At 41.7% G+C, this 21,348-nt stretch overlaps 2 protein-coding genes across 2 annotated transcripts in view; one reads left to right on the forward strand and one right to left on the reverse strand.

The window, feature by feature from the left end:
* Positions 1–21,348, forward strand: part of LOC309340383 (uncharacterized protein) — a 56,453-nt gene that overhangs the window by 19,279 nt on the left and 15,826 nt on the right. The gene's annotated exons all lie outside the window — the stretch shown is intronic.
* GRPR (gastrin releasing peptide receptor) overlaps positions 15,808–21,348 on the reverse strand; it is a 28,480-nt gene continuing 22,939 nt past the window's right edge. The window contains exon 3 of the mRNA XM_081859128.1: positions 15,808–20,886. Coding sequence (XP_081715254.1) covers positions 20,500–20,886 — 387 coding nt within the window. The 3' untranslated portion in view covers positions 15,808–20,499. The remainder of the gene's footprint in view (positions 20,887–21,348) is intronic.

Below are 21,348 nucleotides of genomic sequence, written 5' to 3' on the forward strand. Positions count from 1 at the left end.
AGCAGGATGCAGAGGCCAGATGGCCGCTACCCAATATATTTTAAGAAATATGAATTTTAACAGTAATGTGCATATTACTAAAATCAGCATTTTTCCTGGAGAATTGGAGGGTAGCCAGTTTTTAGAAGGGCATCAGAATGTTTTACATGTCTGTCTGGCTTAGTTTCCTGGAAACCTGTTAGAAAGGAGGGCAATTTAATGAAATAATTTTAATCAACTAATCATCTTAGTCAATTAATTGATATGCTGGTTGAATATTCATGTTTGCATGAACAACACAATATTTTTGAAGCAAAAAGTATATTTCTTGCAGGTAGAAGAAGCATTGCCTGCTGAGAGAGAGAGAGAGAGAGAGAGAGAGAGAGAGAAACATGGGATTGAGTCAGTACTTACAAGGCATTTGAATTGTTTTAAAATAACAATGTCTGAATTTTTTTTTAAAAAGTTGCTGTTCAATTAGTCATAGCAACTTTCCAGTTGATTAAAAGTTGAAAAGCTTATTAAAAGATTAAAATTGCGGAAATGCTGCAGAGTTAGTAGAAAATAGAAAGTTCCCTTAAACCAAGGCAGACCATCCATCTAGCTCAGTGTTAGACAGTAACTCTCCAGAGTTTCAGATGAAATTATTTCCTAGCCCTACTGGCAGATGCTCTACTGATAAACAGCTGTCCTCATATAGTTAATACCTGACATACAATGGCATTGAGTATCAGTAGCTGATAGACAGTAGTATTGAAAAAGGTTGTCTTCATGGAACACTGTGCACCCTCATATATGCCAAAGAAATTCTGGGTGCCTTTCACATAATCCCTGCACATTGAAAAAGGAATCTGGGACATATTGGGGGATGCACACTTAGTTTGCACAGGGCTATCTTGACCCTAGGGACGCGGGTGGCACTGTGGGTTAAACCACAGAGCCTAGGACTTGCTGATCAGAAGGTCGGCAGTTGAATCCCCACGATGGGGTGAGCTCCCATTGCTCGGTCCCTGCTCCTGCCAACCTAGCAGTTTGAAAGCACGTCAAGGTACAAGCTCCAGCAGGAAGGTAAACAGTGATTCCGTGCACTGCTCTGGTTTGCCAGAAGCAGCTTAGTCATGCTGGCCACATGACCTGGAAGCTGTATGCCGGCTCCCTCAGCCAATAAAGCGAGATGAGCGCCGCAACCCCAGAGTCTGCCACGACTGGACCCATTGGTCAGGGGTTCCTTTACCTTTACCTTATCTTGACCCTAGTTGCTTGCAGGTGTTTTAAGGGTATGCAGAACAGAATGGCTTGGGGAAGAAACAGCAGCAGCAGCAGCAACCCACCCTTCACCCTAAGGTCCCAGGGCAGGTTATAACATTAAAACATTAAAATGGGGAAGTGGACTTGAATAGGTTATTCATTTTGTACCAAGCACAGCCTTTTCTGTTTGAGAGACCCTGTATAATCTTGCTGGGCTTTTTTTGTCTGCTTCAAACTATAAAAACATGATGGAAGCCAAGCTTGCAGCAAAGCATGATACATGATTACCATTTTGACTTGGAGAAACAAAACTTGTGTACGTCTGTTCTGAGGGATGCCACCTCAGTGCTGTTATTTTGGATTATATGACCTTAAGTCCCAGCTAGACCTACATTTCTAGTTTTCCGTGCGACGCACCTTCCCACAACCGCCATGAATACATAACATTGTCCAGATTCATGTGCTGTAGCAGTTGGCAGAAGTATAAACAGTGATGACTGATGAGGCTTCAAGAACTTGCAGGTGTTTAAAGGCGCAGGTCCAGCTTTGACATACTCCTTAGGCATGGTGTGACTGGGCTGGAAAATCTAAACTGGAATACGTTACTCCAAAGGCTGCCAAGAAATTTACCACACTGTATGGTCCTGGGCTAAGGAATGAGGAGCAGTCAGAGGACATGGGTGAAAAGCAGGAGGAATTAAGGATCTATAATAAGAATGCAGGTCGTATGACGTTGGGGAAGAGGGGACAAATGTAGGAAATAAACCACTTGAGGGTGTGTTGGCAGAAACTTATGTAGATGAGAACCATGAAGATGGAAACCCTTCACTGTTTACTCCATGGTTATAAGAGATCTAAGAATAGCACTAATGAGAATTTCCCTTGTTTGCTAGATAATTAAATTGATAAGAGCCAACATCCTAGAGGTTTTTTTAAGGGTTGTATTAATTAATGCTTTTCATCTCATTATGCCCTAGTTTCTGTAGAGCATATTGCATCTTATTTTGCATCCTTATAAGCCCTCCTGGTTTATAAAACAGCGAGCGGTGTAGATTTACCCTACTTTATGGTTTAACGAAGCATCTCATCAGGATTAATCGAATACTGCCAAAATAATTCAACGAGCACATACTATGCACTTTTGGGAGAAAATGTCAAGGACATTTGTAAGGGCTGTTGCTTGAGAGATTCAGAGCAACATCAGCAAAGGACTCTCCAAAGGCATGAAGGGCAGATGGGCAATCTGCAACCTGTGTGTAATTCAAATATGTGCAATCAGTTAACTCCAGTACATTTGGCAAGATTAATTTATGCAGACATGATATAAGGCAGCACCCTGCGCTGGTGACAGAGCTGAATTTATTTGTCATCTCAGGAGCCCACTATGGAGATGTGGCCATTCTGGTTTTATCATAGTCATTTATTTAAACCGGTGGACATGACAAATGATTTGATTTGATTCACTGCAATGACTTGTGCTGACTGTCATGACATATTAACCTCTGGGGTGGGGTGGCGAGATTGCCACAGTTGGCTACCACTAGGGGTGATGGATAAAACTGATTTAGTTCGCATTTAAAGGCACACTTACCAAACTCGCACTCTGCAAAGAAATGTGCAAAATGAAACACAGCCATCCTTCAAAATTTGCACTTCTCCACATTTTACAATGCAGTTCTACAGCCAAGCAATGTGTATAAAAGTGTGTATACTAGGATAAAGTGTGCATAAAATGCATATACATTTGTGAAAGTAACAGACAAAAACAGATTAGGGAAAATTATTTGCAAAAATGTGGACATTAGACAAAAGTGCACTAAAAGGTGTATATCAGGAGAAAAGCTGATGAGCTTTCATGAAGACTTTGAAAAAATAAAATAATAATGTAGAAATGTGGGGAACTGATGTTAAGACTGTAAAGAGAGAGAGAGAGAGAGAGAGAGAGAGAGACTCAGAAACTGTCAGATCCACCCATCCCTTACAATTAACGGTGCAATCATATACATGGCAATTCCAAAATAAGTCCTATTGAGTTCAGGGGGGCTTCTTATTAGATTTGGAAGGAGTCTAGATGACAGGTAAAGTGAGGCTATCTGGGCTAGGAGTAGCAGTCCAAGGGATCCAGGCAGAGCTGGCCCACCCATGAGGCAAGGTGAGGTGACTAACTCAGGTGGCAGGCTGCACAGGGGCAGCAGATACAGCCACCAAATAGTGCATCACCTGCTTCATGTCTCAGAAGCTGTCCCCTGTTGGTGAATAGGAGGTCTGTTGGTCTCAGCCCTAGGATCAGGACAAGGAATTCAGAGCCACAGAGAAGCAACAGAGTTGTCCCAATGAGTAGGCATACCCACCTACCAAGCTTTTAAAGTGGGGCAAAGTGCAAGGCGGTTGGGTATGCAGGTCCTCACTGCATTGGGAATGATGAATCTGTTCCCAATGATGGGAGCACTGCCAAGTCCTGGATGACCAGGTTGTGCCCTCACCTTCTGACCCCAGTTTCTCCACCCCAGCAGGTGGTGGACACCTTCCTCAGTTTCCATTGCTGTGCTTCTCTCCCCAGGAAGGAAGGGGTCCTGCTTCCCCATGCAACGAAGCCATATCCCGGGAGAAGGAAGTGACTGCCTCCTCCAGCCTCTGTTACCTGGTCTTAGACCCCTGTTTACCACTCTCCAGTTTCCCCTCCTCTTTCATCTCTGCCTTCCACTCCACTCCTAAGCTCAGCAACACTTAAGAACACATGACACCTTCAACATTATGGGAATGGAGTAGCTGTCACCCAAACATTCATTCCAGTAGCTTGCAGGACTGAGTGCGTATTTCCACATATATAACCCTGGTATATGTCCGATAAGAAGAGCAATGGCAGGAAAGAACAGGGGGAACAAATAACTATTGCCTGATATTGTTGTCAGGGATTGTCTCTAGAAAGGCCTAGCTGGTCTGGGCTGCATGCCAATTTGATTTGGTTGCCTAGAGGTCACCCACAGTGGCATGGTAAACAGGAGATCACTCCTTCATCAGAGACACTGTGGAAATTAACAACAATGCCCAGTCTCCAAAGTGCCTAGGACCAAATGGACCATTTAAGGAGTGGAATTGCCATTAGCAGACATCTATAATTATGAGTCATAGCAGACACAAGCCAACAGCTGAATGAACAGTTCTGGATCGTAGCACTCTGAGCTATAAACCTCTACAGTTCTGCATAATCCTTCCATAATGACTTGGTGTTGTGTTGAAAGGGAGTGAAAGTGTCCGTCCATTGAGCGTGAAGGCAGTGCTTCCTGAAGCCTCTATCAGTCAGCCTCGGTGTCTCCAAGAAGCAAATTGCTGGCGCAAGTTGATGTATGCCCGGAAACTCCTGTCTACTGCTTCCGGAGTGCTGATTGTTTCTGGTTTATTGTTGGACTTTGCGCTGACTGTGAAGTGAACAGCTCCTGCTGATGAAATCACTGCTTAGGACTTAGGTGATTTCAACCGAAACCTCTTGCCAGTTTAGAACAAAACTGAAGCACATTCCAGACAAAGCTATTGATGGGGAGTTGGGCAACTCACAAAGGGGTGAAAGTTTGGCTTATTTTTGGACAAGATTGAACTTCCTTTGAAAGAAGCAGGTTTGCAGTTTAGGAGTGTTCCTAGAATTTGTGTTGTTTCTTAAGCAGTGACTGTGACCAAGAAGTGGGAGGTCCTCACCCACTCCTACCTCAGTTCAACTGCCTTTCTAAGTTGCATAAGACTTAACTTGCTGTTGCTGAGTTCTGTCAACTTGGGTGCAACTTTCCATTTCCCTGAAGAAATCACACTTGGCTCATCTGATAACTGTCAGCCTACTCTTTCTGTACTCTGTGCAGAGGTTTGTTTTCTGGTTTTTTAATCACACAGATGCTTTCCAGTGATCATGCCATAAATTAAGCAAGGATTTGCGGGTTTCCCAGACGGAGTGTTCATTTATTTGCAACGTTGGCCATAATTTTATCATTTTTCTAAGTGCAATATACAAGAAGTGTGTTCTCTCGTATCTTGAAATTAGTTCCTGTGGGGTGGGAGACCACTTTCTACTGATTAAGTGCTCTGTCCTTTTGAAATAAAAATTTCTGCTGAATACATAAAACAGCCAAGCACATTTAAGTGTGCTGCTCCCATTATAATTAATTACATAATTAAATATAATGAGAGTTGAACATGGAAATCTCCCGAAAACAACTCATTAAGGCTAATCCTTAAATCTATTTCTTTATTAAATGGACAATTATTTTGCAAGGGAAACAAATGTCTTTGTTGAAATAGCAGATATGTTTACAAGTGGAGTCAGCAGGAACAGACTGCAAAAATAAGCAATTACAATGTTTTTATCCCATGAAAACAAGAGCCCACAAATTACTTCACCTTTCCCCCCTCTGTTACTCAGGCAATAATATTTTTTTCCTCGTAATTGCTTAACAAAATGTATTCCTGTTCCATACAATTAGAGCAGTAAGAGAATACAAAGTGGATTATTTGCTGATTGCTGAGGTTTAAAAGTCAAATCAGTGCTCTGCCTGCAAGGAAATGCTTTGCACAACCAGACATTTTTGCTATTTGTGTTTCTCACCAGAATGAGAATGAAGGTACCTGAGCTTGCTGCAAAGAATGGAGGCTAAAAAGAGAGAAAGGGGGAGAGAAATCCAGTAGATTTTATTTCTGAAACATGAAACAAATAAAATAAGAAACTGGGAAATAAAACAATCAGATCTTACAAATAAGAACCCCAAATGTGCAGACCCACAAAGAACAAAGTTGTGGGTTATTTTGCACGTGTTTTCTTTTGTATATCATTTGAATCATTCATTAAAGACAACATTTTAAAGCAGATCAGCCACACTCTTAGTAGTAAAACCTAAATGGGAGTAAATCCCCATTAAACTTCTGGAGTTTACTTCTGCGCAGACATGTACAGTGACTAAATATTGATTAGGCTGGCACAGACTATTTTTTAGGAAATAATTTATGATAATGTATCATTTCCCAAGCATCATAAAAACACATGGAGGTAGGAATCACATGCACCAGAACTCCATGTGAAGTGACTAATCCGTAGCCCTCCAGATGGTGTCAAACAACTCCTATCAGTTCCAGCCAGCACAGCCAGTGGACAAGGATGATGTGGGATGGTGCCCAACAACATCTGGAAGGCTGCAGGTTCCGTTCACTGACCTTGATCCAGAATATTTCACAATGCAATGGGAGTTTCTGCAGCAGTTCTTCAGGAGACAAGTCAAACTGGAAAGGGCTTCCCCTGAAGACAGAAAGTCTGAAAACACCAAGATGTATGACTGACACCAAAACAAAGTCTAAAAGTCGTTTGAAAAGTAAAGATGGAATCTTTAGAGTTGAAATAAATGAGTTAGAGTTTTTTAAATATAATTTTTCTGCTTTGAATGTTCCTTTTTTGATATGAAATGGTATGATTTAGGGGTCAGATCATGGATTAAATGTGGATTGCTTAAGGGTACTCTCCCCTTGGTCTTCTGCAATTTGGAGAATTATCCACAATGCTCCCATCATTGGAGAGATAATAATGCACAGTTCATGTGACAACTTCCATTGGGTTAGGGGTGTGGGTGGGTGGGTGTGGGTGTGTAGGAGCCAAACTATAGCACAAAGATGCTGTTCCTCCACCTCCATCCATGCATTAAACAAGAAGACGAATTTGACACAGTCTAGAGAAGGATGTGGAAGATAGTAAAGATGCTGCGATATTCAGTTAGCAAAGCTGGAGCCAACATAAATAGTACAGCTTCATTCTTCTTAAATTCAAAAAGAGGGATCATCTGATGAAGCCTGGCTTCTGCTGTGAATGGAAAAGATGATCTCAGCCTCATCAAAGAATGTCTGCATGTATGATTCACTTCCAGGCGAATCTCTGCCTTTGCCAGAAGGGCATGGACCATGGCACTGAGGTAATTAAAGCCTAAGTAAATAGCCCAAACCTGCCACAGTAGTGCAAGGTTATGACCAGATACAGAGGAGAGCCGCAGTAACTAATTGTGTACTTAACAAAATTAATTGAAACAGAAACCATTATTAGGCTGGTACAATGAAAGCAGCTTGCTCTTGTTCTGGGAAAAACTTTATAATCTCATTACCCTGATCTTTTACTTTCTATTTACTTGACTTGCATCTGGAATCTGCTAGGTATGTTCACTACAGTTTCAAGTTTTCAAATTGTGGTTTTATTTATTTGTTTATTAAAACATTTCTATCCCCCCCCCATATAACATCACTGTCTTCACTTTATTACAGTCAACAGACCAGAAATAAATGTACTACACAGTACCCTGTATTTATACAGGATAAATACAGAAAAGTGTAATAATAGTAACAGCTGGTCAGCTATATACAAAATAACAAATAACCTCAAGGTAATCGGCTGGAAATATTCCTTCTAGTCTTATTCTCAGCAATAGGTATGTGACCTCTTTCAATGACACTCATGGGATTTTAACATAAACCATACTGTTGAAAAACCAAAACTTTAAAGAGAAAATCTCCAACAGCTTAGTGAAAATCAGTGTTTGGGGTGGGACAGACATAGCTGTCAGTTTCCAAAGGATTTTTGACACATCTGTACCTGGCAGGTAAATAAATTTCAGTTGCCCTTTGAAAACTGACAGGCAAACATGTTTCAGTTTGCCTTTGAAAATTGGCTGCTATATCGACTACATCCCAGTACTGCTTTTCATTATGCCACTTGCCTTATGCTCTTTTCCTGCCATTATTTAGACCAGTAGGAAGGAAGATATACTCTGATGTGCTCTGGGTGGGGCTGCCTTTGGACAATGTATGGAAACTTCAGCATGTCCAAGATGCCATGGCCAAATTGCTGACCAGAGCCAGTTCCAGGAGGAACAGAAGCACCTTGTTACAACAATGCCATTGGCTACTTGGCTACTTCTGGGCATAATTCACAGTGTCCTTATATAGTTTGGGTCTAGACTGTTTGAAGGACTGTATCTCCCTGTATGAGCCTGGCTAGTCTGTGATCTGGGGTGGTCTTTCTCTCAGTCCCACCACCGTTACAGGCACATTGATAACACAAGAAAGGGCTTTCTCAGCGGCTGTTCCCAGATTATGAAACTTTCTTCCATGGGAAGCTAGACTGGCACTCTCTTTCTCTGCTTTCCTTTGACCAATAGGCAAAGACTTGTTTGTTCCAATAGGCCTTTGACACTAACTGGCTGTTATGGCAGGCTCCTTTGAGCGAGGCATTGTTCTGCTTTTAAATGATTTTATGTGTTGTTGTTGTTTAGTTGTTTAGTCGTTTAGTCGTGTCCGACTCTTCGTGACCCCATGGACCAGAGCACGCCAGGCACTCCTGTCTTCCACTGCCTCCCACAGTTTGGTCAGACTCATGTTTGTAGCTTTGAGAACACTGTCCAACCATCTCGTCCTCTGTCGTCCCCTTCTTCTTGTGCCCTCAATCTTTCCCAACATCAGGGTCTTTTCCAGGGAGTCTTCTCTTCTCATGAGGTGGCCAAAGTATTGGAGCCTCAGCTTCACGATCTGTCCTTCCAGTGAGCACTCAGGGCTGATTTCCTTAAGAATGGATAGGTTTGATCTTCTTGCAGTCCATGGGACTCTCAAGAGTCTCCTCCAGCATTATAATTCAAAAGCATCAATTCTTTGGCGATCAGCCTTCTTTATGGTCCAGCTCTCACTTCCACACATCACTACTGGGAAAACCATGGCTTTAACTATACGGACCTTTGTTGGCAGATTTTATGTGTATTCAATGCTATTTTTAATAGTTTCTTGTTTAATTTATTTTTAATATTTATATTCATTGTGTTTTAGTTGTATCTGTTTTAATTTATATTGTGAGCCCCCTTAGGTCCTTCATTGGTAGGAAGGCAGGTTACTTTAAAAGGTTAATCAACTTTTCTCAGAAGACAGTTCCAGGAGGGGAGAGTACTGTTGGGCTGAGGTCTTCCTTGAGGGTGTCCCACAGGCAACTGCCTTGCTACTGTGACAATAGAATGATGGACCAGGTGGGCCACTGGCCCTGATCCTGCAGGGCTCTTCTTATGTTCAATAACATTGGACTCCAATGGAAAAGTCCTTATCTAAGATTCTTGTCTTGTCTTGTTTTTACTAAGCCAGACCACTATCAGTTCTGTCCACATTATTATGCTTGATCAGTTTCTGAAAGCCAAGTGGCTGTTTGACAACTGAATGCAAACAGATTGCATATAAATGATTGCAATGCATTGCATACTTGGTCTAACAACCGGTAACATGGTTATTTGACCTATTATGACTTCCTTTGCTGCAAGATGCTGTTCATTTACATAAATAGATGAGCAGATGGTAGATAGTCTATATGCTTTTACAATACTTTTACAATACTTTTACTCTATATGCTTTTACAATAGTCTACATGCTTTTACAATACTTGTTGCTTCCCAGCACGTGCATTCCCTTCACAAGTACACATCTTTTAAGCTTGGGAAACCTGTTCTGGAGCCAAAAATCCAAACTGAAGGCATCTTTGATTTAATGTTTGCATTTCCGCCCCCTCCCTGCCCTCCACTTGAGCCACTCACAGAAATTGGTTCCTGGAATGATTTCATAGAAGCTGTTTGTCTTTTAATTCCCGCCCCCCCCCCAAAAAAAATCAACAGCGTACAGGGCATTCAGAATAACAAATACTTGTTTGCTTTCTATGCAGAATACAATATTTCCAAAGCACCATCATAATGCCTCTAATAGTAGACAGATAAAAAATACTTGCTGATGAGCATGTATCATAATAATCAATTTATGCTTCAAGAAATATAGACACAGTTTCCGCACCCAGAGTTTATACATAAGCACAACTGCAGTAGATGCTCTTGAGTGTTAATGATATCTCTGAGCAGTCAGCTTTAGAACAAAATGATATATAAACCCGTTGTAAAACTGTTATGCTTCAACAGAAAAGAAAAAGCACAATTGTTTAGAATGACAACAAGATTACCACCCATACATATTCAGGCCAAAATGTAGAACATAACACAGTGTATGAACCACCACAGTAGTTTGCTTAATGGTCCATCTGGGAAAGATCAATGATTCTGCACTGACTCTACAATGGCTAACTGGATGCCTCAATCTAGTTCAGCTGGTGGGTCGAGATTGTAATAGCATCCTCTGTAGGTCCTTAGAATCTGGAAGTTGGAGAAGTATTGCCTGTGAAGGTGAACATACTGGAAACCCACTGAGTCAGCATCCCCAAATCTACACTATCCAAACTCTAACAAACTCAAACAGTGAGTGCTGACTGGATTGAAGCCAGAAGAAGAAGAGAAGGAGAAGGAAGAAGGAAGAAGAAGTCGTCAGTATCCTTGGATGAATCCTGCAGAAGTACAAAACCTTCGCTTTAAAAGGATGCAACTCACTGATCTCCAAAACAGCCAAACAAGGACTAAGCATTCTTAGTGGCCTCCAGGACACAGAATGCTGAGTGCTGGTTGGGAATGAAACTCAGGAGGCCTGGGTGGGTGGGTTGGCGTTATTGAGTCTTTTACAGTTTGTAGTATACCAGAGGAAAGCATGGCTAGGTTTGCATTATGCAGACCAGGTGCAGGCTAAGGTTCACTGGCAATATCTTTAAATGGAGCTTGAGCAACACTTACTGTTCCATAGAATGTTAACTGTTCAATTCATGAAGTAATGGAATCCCCCCTTAGTCTGGAGGTTGAAGTCAAGCAACATTGACAGCCTACTTTTCACAATATAGAAAGAAGGGTCATGGTTTTGGTTTTTGTATTTGCCCTGCCAAATCAAGAATGAAAAATAAGAGAATCTTGTTTTATAGAACTAGGTTGCTGGTCAGAACTGGAGATATTTCAATCAACCAAATTATTCTGCCAGCTATAAATTTCCATTTTGGGGGAAATGAGTTGCTAAACTAAATATTGTGGAATTCAAAACCAGCAGGACTTTCTGATCCATAAACTTTGATTATGGAAATAAACTCTCTGCATTATGGAAGTCTAATGGTAGTTTCTCTTGGTTTCTTTTTTTAAGGACAAATACTAGATTTTAACACAACACAGTTTGTTTCCCCCCAGCCATGCCCACCTGTCACTTACCTGATGTCACCTGTTTCCTAAAACCTAGGTAAAAGCCATTGCTGCAAAGGAGCTATCAGACTCTTTAATGTGTGCTCCTGACTGTTCCTTGGCAGTTACAGATAGGTAGCCGTGTTGGTCTGCCATGGTCAAAACAAAATAAAAAAATTCCTTCCAGTAGCACCTTAAAGACCAACTGAGTTAGTTCTAGGTATGAGCTTTCGTGTGCATGCACACTTCTTTTGCATTGGTATGCCAATCAATTTGGTATGCCAGATCAAAAGGTGGCCATCTATCCATGGGCCCCTTCTGAAAGGTGGGTAGTTCCACCCACCTGTCAATCAGCTGACTTCATATGAATGCATTGCTGTTTACGGCAATGATCGGTTCCTCTTGGAGCACACTTCTTTTGCATTATCCAGTGTATCTGAAGAAGTGTGCATGCACACGAAAGCTCATACCTGGAACTAACTCAGTTGGTCTTTAAGGTGCTACTGGAAGGAATTTTTTTATTTTGTTTTGTTCCTTGGCAGTGGGCCTTGTATTCGAGGCTGTTTAAATTAAGCACCAAATGCAAAGCCCACTATGATTAGTTCTACCTGAATGTTCTCAGTTGGAGCGTCCAAGAGGAACCGATCATTGCCGTAAACAGCAGGCCTTGCACTTGGCTCTGAACTTAAACAGAGCTGAATGCAAGTTTCATTGCAAAGAAACAAATGGAAGTGTGAAGCTTAGCATTCATATGAAGTCAGCTGATTGACAGGTGGGTGGAACTACCCACCTTTCAGAAGGGGCCCATGGATAGGTGGCCACCTTTTGATCTGGCATACCAAAGAAAAGTGGAGCCTCACCCATGTAGGAACAGCTGTACTATAAACTAAATCCTAATGCTTGCGATGGAATTTTCCATGATCTACCTGCTTCTACCTGCATGTCCAGTCTCAGAGAAAAGCTTTCAGGGACTATTTACATCCTGGTACTTTAAGAGCATGGACACGGGTGGCGCTGTGGGTTAAACCACAGAGCCTAGGACTTGCCAATCAGAAGGTCGGCGGTTCGAATCCCCGCAACAGGGTGAGCTCCGGTTGCTCGGTCCCTGCTCCTGCCAATCTAGCAGTTCGAAAGCACCTCAAAGTGCAAGTAGATAAATAGGTACTGCTCCGGCGGGAAGTTAAACAGCATTTCCGTGCACTGCTTTGGTTCGCCTGAAGTGGCTTAGTCATGCTGGCCACATGACCTGGAAGCTGTACGCCAGCTCCCTCGGCTAATAAAGCGAGATGAGCGCCGCAACCACAGAGCCGGTCACGACTGGACCTATTGGTCAGGGGTCCCTTTACCTTTACCTTACTTTAGGAGCAGGGTGCTGCAAGACACCACTTGATCCCTAGTTCTGTTAACAGCTATATTGGAGTAGTCGTCAGCAGATTTGGGGCACATAGTTATCACTATGCTGATGGTGTGGAGCTCTATTTCTCTGTTAAATCTGGTTCAGAATTCTGAATGGAGTGATGGCCCATAAATGGAAAATGAACTCTGCTACAAGAGAGGCACTGTGGGTGAGTGGCTCCCAAGTCCAGGTACTAGGGATTTTGTTCTAGTTATTTTGGGGTTGCATTCCCCCTGAAGGAGCAGATCCACCATTTAGGGGTGCTGTTGAGCCATCTTTGTCCATGGAAACCCAGCTGCCAATTTTCCCCTCCCCATCTTCATTTGAAAGAAACGTCCAAGGAAGGCAGGGTGAGAACCTTTGCCCAGTCTGAGAAAAACAGAGAAACCAATGCACCTCATTTGAATACTCCAGACCAATTTGCAGCCCCCTGAAACTGCAGGCAGTAAAACAAAGGAGAAAAATCTGCCCAAAGATTTCTCACACAGCTCCAGAATTTTTAGATTGCAAATGCCATGGATGTTGTAGTCTGGGCGGGGGTGGGGAGGTGGCTCTGGGTTGCAGAAAGCTGTCATGTGCCATGGGCAAAATCCAGCAGGAATCTGATATTTCGTTATCTTGTTTCATTTCAATAATAAATGTGTAGGAGAGATAATTTTTGTTGGATGGAAGCTGGGATGTAGAAAGCAGGAAAAGTGATAAAAGATTCTCATTTCCCTTGGTGGAAACTTACTGGTTAAGATTCATGTCTTTTATTTATTTAGCTATTCCACTTCTAAAGTGTTCCATTGCAAAGACTCAGTCCAGGTAAGAAGAACATCACAATCAGTTCACATTTCCCTCAGGAACATTGCTTGGTGCTGTTGCCTTTTAGGTCTCGAGTTACATCTGCTTTATTCTATCTGTAATAGTTGTTTTATTGTTCTTCTCTGTCTGTGTCTCCCCTAATCTGAATTTTATAGGTTTATTTGTTTGCAAACATATGGGAAAGAAAAACATTTGATTGGATTGTTGCTGCATTTTTCTCTTGCCCTTTCTCCAAGGAACATGAGGTGCCACACATAGTTTTCTGGGCTGCACACCCACATGCCATTTTATTCGTCCAACAACCTTGTCAAATAGGCTAGGCTGCAGTGTGATTGACCCCAGGCCACTCCATCAGCTTTGTAGCTGAGTGTGACCCATGACAATCCAGAGTGCAGAATTTCTGCTTTTGATTTCTGACAGCAGAAAACTTCCTTTTAAAATGGAAACTGCCCACACACCTTGCTGGATGAAGCTGCTCGAAACCTTCTTCTCATCTGCAAGGTACCTTCACAGTTTCCCCCTCTTATTTATGGCAAAATGTTTTGATCCAACTCATTTCTTTGACAAGTAGTGATCCAATGCTTATGTGAGAGAAGCAGAAAACTTGAACAATGATCTGTTTGGAGACTTGTTCCCATGTACCGTATTTTTTGCTCTATTTTTTGCACTTTTTCCCTTCTAAAAAGTAAGGGGGAATGTGTGTGCGTCTTATGAAGCGAATGCAGGCTGCGCAGCTATCCCAGAAGCCAGAACAGCAAGAGGGATTGCTGCTTTCACTGCGCAGCGATCCCTCTTGTTGTTCTGGCTTCTGAGATTCAGAATATTTTTTTTCTTGTTTTCCTCCTCCAAAAACTAGGTGTGTCTTGTGGTCTGGTGCGTCTTATAGAGCGAAAAATACGGTACGTTTTATCCACTCCCCTGCAGGTAGAGGAGGGATTTTATTTATTTTAAAAAAATTATACCCTGCTTTTCACTATCTGGATCATGAAGTGGCTTACAAAATAAAAACATACGGTATATAAGATTTAAAACAGAAGATTTAAAACAGAAAGACCGGAGGATTGAAACACCAGAAGATTAAAATATCAGAGCAGCATTCATGGTGCAAAGACCTCATGGAACAAAACAGTATTATTATTTTTTAGGAAGTTCAAACTGTCCTAATTTCCAAGGTCCTGTTTTTCAAGGTCAAGCCCAGAACTCAGGTGGAGTATTGAGGAATCAAGCTAAGTAGTGGTCCAGAGACCAGTTGCAAGAGGAAGGTGCCAAAAGGCAGAGACTGTGCGACCAATTAGCAGGCCGAAAACCAGAGTCTGGGAACAAGGGTGCTCAAAGACAGGGCCTTCAGTACCCTGGACAGGTCCTAAGGAAGAGACAACTTGTTCCAAAAGTGTTGGTTGCAGAATGAGTTCTTAAATGGCCCCTCAGTCACACTGCCTCTCCCAGGCTCTGCTTCATTGCTGGTAAATAAAGAACCCTCTGACCTGAAGGTTGGCACTCTGCTAACTCTAATAAGACATGCTGCCTGCAGCCAAGCACAGTGGCATGTGAGGCTCATAGGGGAATGTATGCTGGCTTCTTGGTGGGGTGCAGCTCAGAGACTGCAGTCACTGGGGAGTCCTGGTTCAGAAGTTCCCTGGTTGTTGGACGCAGACTCAGTGGAGTCAGGGTCCAGATCTAGCACTTCTTTCATCCAACCATCTTTGTGGAGGCCCAAGTGCCAATTTTTCTTTACCATAACTTTGAGAGATAGGCCAAAATAATTATCTTCATGCTATAGTTGGACAGCTGAGGCTAAAAGATAGTGGCCAGTTTTAAGGTAGTTAAATATGTTCTTAGCAGAGATGATAAACCCCAAACATTTTTGGTCAACCTGCTAGCTGCTAACTACCAGTTAACCCCTCTCCTTGCTTTGAGCAAATGTCAGATTCCGAAATTGTAGAATTGACAGGATAAACCACAAACTTATCATAACCATAACCCAATAATATTAGAAAATTGCAATTCTATTAGTGGCATTAGCCAGACACATTGTTGTAGAATAAATGTGTTGAGCTTTTAATATCTATCACCGCATATTATTACTACATAGTACATATCTCAATATACAAAAAAAGCATTGTGTGTTTCACTTTGCAGTTGTTCCTTATTCTTAAACATGCCTAAAGCTCTATATGACACAGTTTGACATCCATGAATACATCTCCTGAACATTTAAGAAACATTGGGAAAGTGCTGTGCTTTACCCTACCCCCACCCCCCAATATGGCAAAATGCACACTGTTGTAAACATAGTTAAACTTACATTTATTTAATGGTATCACTTTTCACATTTAGATTGTATACAACATACGGCTTATTTCAGAAGGGGGCCACACAACCCCGGTAAACACAACTCTCCTCACTTTTTTTTCACAACATGAATTAATACTGTACTGAAAATACTTAGAGATTCTTGACCATTCTAATCAAGGCCTGCCTTCACCACCACCCCTCTGCTGCTGTTGTTGAACATATAAAAATCCTTCACTTTGCTCATTTCATAGATGTGCAGCATAATCCAAGCATGTCTTATATAAAATGGAGGGGATTCCTCCCCCAGCCTTCATGAATCCCCCTGCAATGAAGAGCCCTCTTAATTCTCCTTGAGTTTACATTTACTTTTACATATCGGTTTACATTGGGGGGGAAACAACATTTAGATGCTGTTTGTGTTTTCATCTGGATTCTGAGATTTAGGGTTTGCCATCCTCTTTTATGCAAAACATAACCCATATGGCTTAATTAGGCCTATTAAGGAGATTCAAGGCTTTCGGACTCTTGTGTGTAAACTAGGGTGGGAAGAAGGAGGAGAAAAAGGTAGTTTCCAGGGCTTTGGGAGTCATTTTGACTAAGAGCAGCAGGAGTGGAATTCAGGGCAGGGCAGGGCAGGCCCAGACTATTTAGTTATTTTAAAGGGTGAGAGCTATTATTATATTGGAGTCTCAAATCCATATGGAGGGATGATCATACTTAAAATAAATTTGTGAATGTTTAAAATGGTAACTGTTGTTGCTAGGCCATAGTAGAACAGTGAGTCAGGAACTCTGTTTCCCATCAGGCTGTCCCCCCTTGGAACTCTTCCCCTTTCCCAGCAAACCTGCCTGGATGGAAGAAGGTTTTGTCTCTCTCTGGGAAGTCTGTTGCTCTCTTCTTGGTCTCTCCAGTTGAATCTTCAAAAGTCTGAACTGTGGGAAGTTTGAAGGTAGACTTGCTATTTTTTGTAAAGGCTAAATTGTGGTGAATGGAAGCCCAGTCAGCCCATTGGGGGTAGCTGCTCTACTTAACTGGCAATATAGGCACTGCTTAATGATCACATCAGACATAGGACAGGACTTACCCATAGGGATTCTGGGTTTCTCTATAGGCAGACAGTATCCCATGTTTTACCAAAAAGTTTGTGTGTTATCAGGAAGTTCTCCTGCAGAAGGGTCCAAGAGAAGCTTTGTTTGTTTGTTTTTAAAAAAGTAAAAGTAAATAATCTTCCCAGTTCCCAGTTCACTAGCTGCCACTGGTTGGCAGGGGATATTCAGGCCAATTCTCCAGTGAAACATAGTTCAGGACAAAGTGGGTGCCAGGAATTCAGTGCAAGCTGCTATTATTTATATTATTCTGATCTGGGCATTGAGATGTGGTGCACAATGCCAAATGCTGAAAGACCTGAAAAATGGAAACATAAAGAATGTCAACGAGCTGTTGCAAAATACTAAGCTGACAAGTAAGTTTGCCAAGCGGTCTTCACTGCCTGCTGTTGTGACCACTATTGTCTCAATTGTCAATCCCATACAGGAATTGGAGTTACACTGCCAGGAAAAGGATATGACAAAACCTGAAAGCAGAATGGGGGGAAACCAACAACCATCAAAAAGGGAGTGAGTTAGCTTGTAAAAAAAGCTTTCCAGAATTAGAATCTCCTGCACAGCTAAGAATAGGAAGACGTGTCAGCATGTCAGCTGTAAAATGTGTTGAGAATATATAGAGGAAGCAAAGAAGTACTTTAAGAATTAGTACTGTGTTGACTTCACTGGGATCTGACAGAAATGGTCATTTTAAAAGAATTGTGAATCACCTCAATTTGGAAGTGCATCAGCAGGCAATAGAGCTGCACTGGGAGAAAAGCAATGATAAACATCCGTGGCTGAAAATACGGAAGACACAAAATGCAGAAAATATCAATTCACAGTCACTTTGGCATGTGGGGAGACTATTTCTGCATATCTGGTCCTTGATAACTCTTGCTACCAGCCGCTTAGAGTGCCTTATGAATGATGAAAGACCTGATCGTGAAACTACCAGCATGTAATCACTGTAGAGATCTTGTTTATTACAGAGAAGTGTTGGCAAGTATCAGTGCCACAGAACTAAAATGAAAATTTGATGAATGTTTGGCATTCAGTATTCCCATTGATGGCAGTGTCAGCAAACAGAAGATAACAAATGTATTAGTTGTAGAACTGCAATGACAAATGGAAATTGGAGAAATCTTTTCCTACTGATGCATCTGCCAGAGCAGAATAGGGCTAAAGGTTTGCTTGAAGCCCTGAAATAATGTAGTTTCTGATGAACTACATGAAAGAAGCCTGGAAATAATGTAGTTCTGATGTCAAGAAACGGATGGAAATGACTGGAGAATCAGCAAACACAACGAAGAACTCTGGTCTTGGGAAACTTTTAAGAGATCAGCACATTAGAGAAAGTTTGACTTTTTGGTGCTGTGCTCACTGATCAGACCTTGCTGCATCATCACCACTGTTCCAGAGCTGAAGATCTGGAAGGCTAGCCTATTAGCTTGGAACACCTACTTCCACACATCAAAGAATAAAACAAATCTACTGGGTTCTGTCTTTCTCGCATCAAAACATTTTTTGCAAAATCACTATGTATGGTTTATACAGCACCATGTCCACCTCATTAATAATAGTGTTGCTCAACCAGACTAGTTGCCAGAAAGTCTGGGTAGATCTTAAGAAGACTGAAGATAGAAAAGAAAAATCAGAAGCCTATGGTCTACTGAAAACATGGAATGCTAAAGCAAATTTGGCTAACAAAACAGGAATAGCTTAGATGTGCACCAGGTTCTACAATATTATCTGTAATGTGATAAGAGCATCTTTCCTGGCATACTTACTTGTAGAGATTCAGCAATCAGAAAGCTACAGTTAATGAAGGAAGGTCCTTTCCCTGGAGATGTGAATCCAAATCCAAATTTAACTTTGCTGGTCATGGTGAAAGTGAAAGAATTGAAGATTTGTTAACAGTCAAAATGCATGTGCAATTTGTTTGGAAAGTGTGTAAGCAGCTGAACAATTTTTTTTAGCAGAGCATCTTCATAAAGAACAGGACCCTAAGCTGTCTGCTATCCAAGGTCTGCTATAAACATAGTTACTCACACAGCTTGTGAAGACAGAATTGATATTGTATGCTAGAATCTTTCTTGCATAGAAGAAGGAGGGGAACCATGGGAAGTAATTTCTAAAGTGCCCCCATCTCCCACATTGGAGTGATTTAGGATGTTCAGTTGTATCTTCGCTAGCTGTTTCCTATAAATTATAGCATGGTGCAATAATGTCTGGCAGCAATTGCAATTCTCTCACCACACAGCGCAAACTAAAAATAATTGTGTCCCTGCATAATGACACACAAACACAGGTAGTTAATGCATGGCCAAACCCAGCTCTGAATGGGCTTGGTACAGCCTGTTGTGATCCCCAACCGGCTGTTGTCCACTTTTTTTCAATCAAAGTCAGGAGACAATGTCAGCCTGCTCAGGAGATTTATGCTGAATGGATTATAAAAAAAGAGAGTTCTGGACATTTTAGTTTCGTTTTAAATGCCAAGTTTCTTTAAATTACAACAATTTACTATTAGAATATATGTTCCAAGACATTTGCCTATTTAAATCAATGTGTGTTTAATTATTTCAAGTGAAGATGAAAAATGCACTGTTGCATGATTTTTAAGTGCCCTTTTGCGTTCATTCCCCTGCCCTCTGCCACAGTGAAAATTCCTTTTAAAAAAACCCTGGATGACATCGCTTTGGATTTAATAGGTTTTACTCTAAACTAAGCATGCTTAGAAATGCTACCTTACTTTAGTGCAAAAAGCAAAACCATAAAGGTGTTTTCTTAAGCATGAGTGAAGGTGGGCAGGTAAGATAGAACCAGGGAGTCCCTTACATCATTTTGTTATTTCGTTTTTGTTGCAGGCTTGCTCATTTAAAATGGTGTAAGTAAGAAGTTAGCATCCTACCAGACAAATTGGGGGGAAAGCCTTCTGGCCAATCTCCGAAAATGGTCGTGCTCTCTCTGCATATGTGCTAACCTGTTGTGCAAGTGCAAATGTACTACACTGATCTGACTCGGCTACTAGGACTGTCCCATCTAAGCAGGTATTTCACAGAAAGGGGATGAGAATGCCTTATCAGTGGGTATTATGGGTCCAGAAGAGTGGAGTGTGGGACAGTGAAGATGGAGAGCTGGCTCTACTCTGGACCCTGTGGCTGTTTCCGTACAGTGTGAAGGACAAAATGGGGGACTGGCTCATTTTAGCAATAAATAACGATAATGATAATAACCCTGACTTTCTTCCAGAACCTGCATGTACCAAAAAAGTTTCCTCCCTCCGCAGTCTTCTGTACAAGGCTAACAAAGGAACAGGCTGATAATCTGATGAGGACTTGGATGCCTTCAACATTCATCTCTGAACAGCAGAAACCGAAAGGAACCCACATATTATAATGCAAGACCCTAAAAATGACAGTGCAGATGTGGGCAGCCCTTCTGCTCTGCATTAAACCTTGCTCGCATGCTGTCAGTTTGTTCTCTGGTCACTGTCCGCCTCTCTGTGCAATTATGTACATTTGTTACTTACAGGAACAAACAAACAAAACAAAACAAGCAGCAATGGCTACACAGATCTTGTGACCATTTTCAGTCTCTGTGGTGCAGCCTATACATTCTCCTCGTGGCAGGGGTGGTTGCCATTGATGAAGCTGAACACGACCATCGATTGGTTGGAGCTCTTGAGGGACGCCATCCGCATGGTGCTTCTGCTCTGGGACTTCATGAGCTCGCGGGCTTTGCAACATGAAAGCTGGTGGTTAAATTGTTTCCTGAAACTTTTGCTGAGCAGGTAGAGTGCAAAGGGGTTAATGCAAGAGTTGGCAAATGCCAGGATCCGAGCACAGAGAGAAGTGATAAAGTGCAGAATGGATGTGTCCACCTCGGAATAATGGTACGATCGATATAAGTAGATGATGTGATTGGGCAGCCAACAGAAAGCGAAGATGCAGACGAAAACCAGCACTGTCTTGGCTAGGCGTTTTCGTGATTCCATCTGAAAAGAACAACATGGTCAACAACATTCAATAGAAGATGTGGAAACTATTTCAGTTTAACAGAGGACAGGGTGATTTTGTTCTGCACTGAGTTTAGCAATCTCTGAAATATAGTCATGCTTCTCCCACCCCTTCTAAAACTCCATTTTCTTTTGAAATAAATCCATTTGAAATATTAATAAAAATAATAAAAATAATTTATTATTTGTACCCCGCCCATCTGGCTGGGTTTCCCCAGCCACTCTGGGCTGCTTTCAAAAGAGCATTAAAAACAGAATAAAGCTTCAAACATTAAAAACTTCCCTAAACAGGGCTGCCTTCAGATGTCTTCTAAAAGTCAGATAGTTGTTTATTTCTTTGACATCTGATGGGAGGGCTTTCCACAGAGTGGGCACCAAAATATGTTTACAGTCAGTCCTATCCATGTTTGCTGGACCCCCGAGTTGAACGGGACTTACTTC

Source organism: Podarcis erhardii (assembly GCF_964252035.2).
Source record: "Podarcis erhardii genome assembly, chromosome: 4".
Classification (NCBI taxonomy): Eukaryota; Metazoa; Chordata; class Lepidosauria; order Squamata; family Lacertidae; genus Podarcis; species Podarcis erhardii.